This window comes from Engraulis encrasicolus, chromosome 13 (genome assembly GCF_034702125.1).
Source record: "Engraulis encrasicolus isolate BLACKSEA-1 chromosome 13, IST_EnEncr_1.0, whole genome shotgun sequence".
NCBI lineage: Eukaryota > Metazoa > Chordata > Actinopteri > Clupeiformes > Engraulidae > Engraulis > Engraulis encrasicolus.
This window is the reverse complement of record NC_085869.1, coordinates 56,249,578-56,257,840: the sequence shown is the minus strand read 5'-3', so window position 1 is coordinate 56,257,840 and position 8,263 is coordinate 56,249,578. Positions and strand designations below refer to the sequence as shown.

Here is an 8,263-nt window from a genome sequence, read left to right as displayed (position 1 = left end):
TCTGTAAAGTTAGGCCGGACAGACAATTTTGCAACAGGCAGGAACAAAGGCAGAAACAGAAATAGAGGGTCCTGCCAGGACCTGTTCGATCTAAGCAGTCTCACTCCAGCAACAACGTGTGGACTTCTAGAGGCCAAATAACAACAAAGCATCTGCCTGCTCAACAACTATGGTTAAATAATTAGGCATTTGCCTCCTGAACAACTATGGAGGAACAAAGCACTCTCATGACAGAGTCTTGAATTACAGGTAGGCCTATGCAGAGGAGGGGTGACACAGATAAACGGAGGAGGAGGAGGAGAAGAAGAAGAAGAAGAAGAAGAAGAAGAAGAAGAAGAAGAAGAAGAAGAAGAAGAAGAAGAAGAAGAAGAAGAAGAAGAAGAAGAAGAAGAAGAAGAAACAGGACATGAACTATACTGCCCTACAATTTCAGAAGGCAGTATCTTGAAAATGGTCGAAAATGGGTTTAGACCGGAAATTGACTTTAAAATACCTTCTTTTTCTTGTGTTAACATGTTTTGGTCCAACAACAACGCAGTATATCGCGCAATATACCATAAAAAAGTATTAAATGGAAGTGTCATCACCACTTTACCTCCAACACAGTTGCATGGCCAGGAAGGAAACTTTAAAGTCTTTTTTCTCATTTTGCCATTTCGAATTATACTGCGTTCTAAAATTGTAGGGCAGTATAGGTTTTAGTCTAAAGTACTTTTTGTGTAGTGAAGAGTGGAAAGCCAGTGGGCATGGCAGTATAGTATGCGCAGATCGTTCACACTTTCAACGGGGGGGAATTCACACATTTAAATGGAGCTGTGTGTGTGTGGAGGGGGTGGGGGTAGTCTGACGGAGAAAACAGATAGAGACAACCTTGCAGAGAGAAATATACAGATATATGTTTAATCGGTAACACTTTAGAATAATGGATGCAAAAAAGCATTATAAAGTCTTATATAAGAAGAATAAATAATTAACTATTGATGAACAAAACATTAACAAACCTTTGTAAATGACTAGGAAATGTAAACAAATGCTTGTAAATGACTAGGAAATGCTATGTTAATATTTTATATTCATCAAACATTTACAAGTTGCTTGTAAATGAATAAAATACTCTGTTATAAGGTGTGTAAAATCTTGCAGATATCATTTGTAGATATTTTATAAAACATTAATAAACCTTAGTTAATAATAAAAACATTTGTTAATGTTTTCTTCATCATTAGTTCATTATTTACTGAGTCTTTACTAAGGAACATTATTATAAAGTGATACCGTTTAATCAATACAGGAGATATATGATATCTATCTATATGGTGTTTGTCTTTATATTCATGGCCAGAGAGAGATGGAGATGGGGGAGAAACACAACAAGAAAGAAAGAAAGAAAGAAAGAAAGAAAGAAAGAAAGAAAGAAAGAAAGAAAGAAAGAAAGAAAGAAAGAAAGAAAGAAAGAAAGAAAAAGAAAGAGAGTGTGAGAGAGAGAGAGAGAGAGAGAGAGAGAGAGAGAGAGAGAGAGAGAGAGAGAGAGAGAGAGAGAGAAATCAGAACAGCACAAAGACGAGAGAATGGGATTAAACCGTAAAGGTGCTATTGTATGAAACTTCTGGGAATTTGAATTCAGACTCACAAACAAACAAACACAAGTCTAGTTTTTAGAGTCCACATTCTGAATAGAATTTCCCAAGAGTGTGTGTGTATGTGTGTGTGTGTGTGTGTGTGTGTGTGTGTGTGTGTGTGTGTGTGTGTGTGTGTGTGTGTGTGTGTGTGTGTGTGTGTGTGTGTGTGTGTGTGTGTGTCTTGTCTTACCGCCCATGAGTGTGTTGCTGCTGCAGGTGTGCTGTTGGAATGTGTGTGTCCATGTCCTCTGCCTCTCCCATGGCTGGCACCAGGAGCTGCTCAACTCGGTCTGTACAGCTGCCATCTCTAACACACACACACACTCGAAAACAGACACTAGCACACACACTGAGGCAGCACTGGCTTTATAGCACATCTGGTCACACACCTCTCCATACACGCCACCCCTTCACACACACACAGACACACACACATTCATGCTCATTCAAGTGGCACCTCCCCCCAAATACACACCCATTCACAGGCTAGTATACTTCCCCCTAAACACACACGCCCAGTACCTCCCCCAAATGCACAAACAGATAATTCTATTCAGTATCTCCCCCGAAGGCAGAGAGAGAGAGAGAGAGAGAGAGAGAGAGAGAGAGAGAGAGAGAGAGAGAGAGAGAGAGAGAGAGAGAGAGAGAGAGAGAGAGAGAGAGAGACTCACCTCCCACCTTCTACTATCCTAAAACTCCCACAGTCATGTCTACAAACACTCTCTCCCTCTCTTTATCGCTCTCTCTCTCTCTCTCTCATACACCCACACGCACATGTGTACATTGATTTCCACAAACTCTCATATCTCATGTTAGTCCCTAACCTTGCCCCGCTTTCACACCACCATAATGCATCCGACATACAGCTCCACAGCTTCCCACACTTCCCACTTCAAAACAATGCTTCACCCTGTTAAAAAAAAAGTTATCAAAGGAAACAAACTCAACTCTCCTACAGTCCTACAATGATTGGTTTATACACAGGGAATATACAAATTGACCTCTTGTGAAGTACTATGATGCTTGACCTGGTTTTAAAAAAGTCTATCACAAGAAGTATATAAATTCAACCCGCTCTCATAAAGTTTTGTTATGAGTAAGCAAAGTATTTTTACTTGTAACATTTGCTGTTGATTTAGCATCGGGATGTCTCCCACTGCTCAGCTATTGACAACAGGCTTTACATCCCATAATTATAACGCTGCAGTGGAATCGCTAAGCAACATCTCAAACCATCCCTGTAATTGAATTTATCCAGAATGCCATAATGAAATGGTGTACAGTGTATGAGTGAGACCGCTCACCAACAGATTAAATAAGCCATGTTATTTTTTTTGTGTGTGAACATACTGACGCGTTAGAAGCAGTTAAGGACAAAGTATTCAAGGTAATATCTTTATCATGTCTAGTCAAGGCCAATGTGTGTGTGAGAGAGAGAGAGAGAGAGAGAGAGAGAGAGAGAGAGAGAGAGAGAGAGAGAGAGAGAGAGAGAGAGAGAGAGAGAGAGAGAGAGAGAGAGAGAAAGACACTGAAATTTGAGATTCTGTATAGAATCACCTAGCTTAGCCCACTGGTTCCGCAGCTCTGCTCTGCTCCCAGTCTGATAAAAACCAATAGCATCAGGAGATTCAGAAAACTGCAAAAATCTTAGCAAGCTTAATTTTCTAGTTTCATGTTAAGGCATTAAGCAAAAACATCTGTCCAAGAAAAAAATACTTGCCCTTTAGCATGGCTAATTGACTAAAAGTTGTTGCTCAAAAGTACTAGCCATTAGGTGTTTTTGACAAGATGCTAGACATTTTTGAAAACACTAGAAAAACTAGAAGCACTCAGAGAGTGCACACCTGCGCCAAGGAAGCTGCTTGATAGAACATTTGACTATTCACCCTGTCTTTCTGCCTCCTTTTCATTGAGTTAATGTTTTGCCCTGTCCCACAATTAAATTTGTGGTCATTAGGGGCATCTAGATCTATAGACCAGCAATGGAGAAGAATCTTTAAAAAGGTCCTGGTTCTGGATCGTGATCCGGATCACAACCAAAATGTAACCACTTGTTCCTTTTGGTCATTTCCAAGAACTCCACCAAGTTTAAGCCAAATCCGATCACAAGTTTTTGAGTTACCCTGCTGACAGACAGACAGACAAACAGACAGACAGACAAACCAACTTGACCGAAAACATAACCTCCTTGGTGGAGGTAATAATAAGCAAGTTTCTAATAAATAGGCTACATAAATAATTTCAGACACAATAGAGAAGTGAAAATGTAAGGGAAGGTTACGTGTGTTCTCGTGGCACAAATTGTGGACACATTCACTCACTGTTTACATGTGATACGATTACATGTGAAGTTTGTTGGGCAAATTAAAAAAAGTTTACGGTTTTAGGATTATTTATTTTAAGATGTGACAGGAATATTTGGGCAATGAAAGGTTGACTCCACTGAATATATATATTATGTTGGATTTCAGAATTGTGCAGTGTTTGTGGAACCTATTCATTTTTATAAAATGGCCATGTCTAGTGAAGTGTTGGTGGATTACACAGCAGATAGCAACCAGTCCTGTCCATGAGTGTATTGGCACCAGAGGAGCCCATTAAAACTTCTACTCTGAAACAACCTGCCCCATTTAAACTATTGTTACCCATTAGAACCCCATTACCACAACGTTACCTCAACCCTCCAGTGGCACACAGGGGTCAGTAGTTCACAATTAAAACACACACAGAAGAACACTACAAATGTACCCAGGGTGTAGACCCCCCCCCCTCTCTCTCTCCCTGATGCAGGATAGTAAGGGATGTCAAACTCGGGCCATCAGGGTCAATTTGATAACCAAGTTAGTGGGATAACTGTGACAGAGAGGAAAAGATGCAGAGAGAGAGAAAGAGCAAGAGCAAGAGCGAGTGAGTATGAGAGAGAGAGAGAGAGAGAGAGAGAGAGAGAGAGAGAGAGAGAGAGAGAGACAGAGACAGAGAGACAGAGACAGAGAGAGCAAGAGCAAGAGCAAGAGCGAGTGTGCGAGATAGAGAATAAAGCTGACTTGACTTGATAAATGCAGGACCCTGTTATACAGCTATTACACGTGATTAGCATTGGCAGTGCTCCCTAGGCCCAGAGTATACAAAGGGGTGTAACGGCCGGGCGTGGGTGTGTATATGCAACAATGTGGGAATGAGGAGCATTGAAGCTGGAATGCGTGTGTGTGTGTACATGCAACATATAGTCAGGAAGGAACAGAGAGAGAAAGAGAGAGAGAGAGAGATCCTGTTTGGGTTTCAGTTAGCCTACATTCCAGAATGGCTCTGACACTGGCCATATCTGAGAAGGCAAAGCCGCGCACGCATGCACGCACGCACGCATGCACGCACGCACACACACACGCACACACACACACACACACACCTCAGTGAAAGACACAGATTCACACCAAAACAGATGTAAACGTTCATACACACACCACTGCTGAGATCTTAGGATTCTATTGAACACAAACACAGACAAAGACACGAACACATGGGGTAGAAGAGTCCTGAGTAGAAAACATGGATACACATCGGATTTCCCCTTGGGGATAAAAGTTCACACACACAAAACTACTTAAGATTCTGGATAAGATTCTCACACACACACAAATACTTAGTGCTGGAATGTTTAATTTAAATAAAAAAAATACCACAGATTTTCCACAGAAGTCATATTTCTCCCATGATTTCATCATCACAGTGATGGAAAAACAGAATAAAAAGATAGACGGGTTAGATCCACAGGCACAGTCACAATGCTGAGTCTGTGTGTGTGTGTGTGTGTGTGTGTGTGTGTGTGTGTGTGTGTGTGTGTGTGTGTGTGTGTGTGTGTGTGTGTGTGTGTGTGTGTGTGTGTGTGTGTGAGACAGCAAGCAGGGAGGAACCGAGTGAGAGAGAACGATAGAAAGAGAAGGGGGGGGGGGGGATTGGGGCAAAGCAGAAGAGGCAAATATTACTGTATATTCAGTGCTCCATTGCAGGTGCAGTACCTTTGTCCCGTTACCAAGCGGTGGCAAACACTAGTGTGTGTGTGTGTGTGTATGTGTGACAGCGTAAGAGAGATAACTGCACATCAAATGTTTCCCAGGCCATGTGGACTTGCCAATGTGCCTGATACTACCCCAACATCAATCTAGAAAGAGTACGAATGACCAGTAATATAATGAAGAGATATGAACGCTTATCAATTCCTGATACTACACCAGCATAAATCTGTGAGGAGACATGAATGAGCACCAATGTGTGTGTGTGTGTGTGTGTGTGTGCGTATGTATGTGTGTGCTTGTGTGTATGTCACCAGAGAGGGCCTATGGGTAGGACGAGAGAGGAGTCTCGGTGGTACTGTCCACTAAGTGGCGCCTTCCAGTAGGGCCGCACAATTAATCGAAAAATAATCAAAATCGTGATAAAATAGTGAAATCGAACTCATGATTTTAATCGTGATTTAATCGTGGCAATAGTGACCTACTTTTGAGAGCGTCCTTGAAGCCAGAACATACTGACAGGCTGGTGTTTCTGGCCAGAAATCTGTCCACTTAAGTTTCATGCTATTGCCTTTACATAATTATTACAATTAATTATATTTTGCTCATCCCGTATGTAATTCATTCTTGGTTATATTCCATCTTGTTATAATTTTCAAAAAAATCAGCAAAAATCAATAATCGTGATTAATAATCCAGGGATTCTTGAGAGATGGGACAAAACGCGTTTTGAAAACCTGATTTTGAAAATGCAGAATGTTGTTGATGGTTATATATTCATGTAGATAAAGATGTGTAGTTTTCATGCATGTTAAAATACAGGCTCCAGGTAAAAAGGCATTTTTAACAAATTAACATGTTTACCTTCACACCTAGATTTCCATCAACTCCGTCAGACACAAGAAAAGTGCATAATTAAATTATTATAATAGTCCAACAAGAATCATTAGCTCTTATTTGAATTGTAATGATACTTAGTTACCTTGATGTACAATAATGTGTAATGTATACAGGTATATTTCAATTTTAATTTAAGACTGTTATTAACACACAGAGTTCGAAAAATTGGCATTTTCAATCTTTATCTTTTATTTTGCAACCATGAGGAAAACACCTAAAGTGGTTAAAATACATGGTGGTATATATCTAATGACCCTTTATTGCCTAAACAAAAAAAAAATGATTAAAGAATTAGCTTTTCCCCCAAAATATTACAAAAACACCTGAAAGTGCTGAGAAAAATCTTAGGCCTACGGAGTTGACAGAAAAACTGACGGAGTTGACATACTGGTCTGATTTTTGGAGCCTATTTAGTGCAAAATGTTTTTTCACAGTTTATTTTGTAGTTTTGTTATATTATTAAGTTTCTCTTTTTTAAAAAGTTTATTTGTTTTGAATTAAACTTTAGTTTTAACTTTTTTGTATTATGTAGTTATGTTGTATTATGTAGTTATATGAATTGTATGCACATTAATATACATATAATATCCTAAAATAACTTTTCCTCCTGTTTCTACATTTGAAAAGAATATCATATTAGCATATTGAGCAGTTTTTGGTGAATTTGTCAACTCCATAAGATTTTGCATGTCAACTCCATAAGAAAATCTTATGGAGTTGACTCTTACGGAGTTGACAAATAAACCTACTTTTCATAATAACACATGATTTTCTGACAAAAATCATCTGGTACATCAGCATTTGCCAACAAAGTTATTCTAAGCTTATACAAAATACTGAAATAACCCTTATTTTTATGCACTATGTTGTTGACACATTATGGTTGTGACATAGGTGGTCTTCCTAAAGATGCATTGATAAAATCAAATATTAAATGTGACCTTAACAGAACAGTGTCTTCATGGCATGTTTACCAAAGAGGAAGTAGTACCAGGCTGCTTAGAGTGTGAACTCGAATAATGGTACATTTTTTGTGTTTTAATAAAATCTTACGGTGTTGACTAAAAGTCCGGACACATGTTCAATAGTTTAAAAAGTATATAAAAAGGTTTATAAAACATTGTGCATACATATAGTTTGATTAATTATCCAAAATAATTGATGACAGAAGCTATGATGTTTGTTATATTTCATTTTAACCAATTATTATGGTATTGTCAAATTCTAAATCTTGCTTACGGACATGGGGTTTTGAAGGTACTGATGACACACCGCAACGTGTAAAATAAAAAAAATAAAAAACTATATAAATATGAAATCATATTTTAGTGTACAAAACAGATCTTCTATCATCCCAGCTAATTTTGTTGCAATTTTTAAATACATTTTAAGCACAAACATGAGTTTTATCTCCCGGACATGTTTTGTCCCATCTCTCAAGAATCCCTGAATCGTGATTATGATTTTGACCAAAACAATCGTGATTTTGATTTTTTCCATAATCGTGCAGCCCTACCATCCAGACAGCATAGAGGAGTGCCAAGGAGCGCAGAGGCTGCTAGAATGAATGGGGTCCCATGGAGAACAATCACAGATGCTGCCATTGCTTTGGGAGAGAATTGGTATCATCGTTTCATTTTATTTTTTCCCAAAGGAAGGATAAATTATCCTTTCAAACAGCACTTAGTTTGAATGTTTAAACTCGCTGGATTTTTGTAAAATACATCTTTATTG

At 38.8% G+C, this 8,263-nt stretch overlaps 1 protein-coding gene across 1 annotated transcript in view; it reads right to left on the bottom strand.

The window, feature by feature from the left end:
- Positions 1–2,009, bottom strand: part of asb11 (ankyrin repeat and SOCS box containing 11) — a 6,979-nt gene extending 4,970 nt beyond the window's left edge. The window contains exon 1 of the mRNA XM_063214742.1: positions 1,810–2,009. Coding sequence (XP_063070812.1) covers positions 1,810–1,996 — 187 coding nt within the window. The 5' untranslated portion in view covers positions 1,997–2,009. The remainder of the gene's footprint in view (positions 1–1,809) is intronic.
- Positions 2,010–8,263: the final 6,254 nt, after the last annotated feature.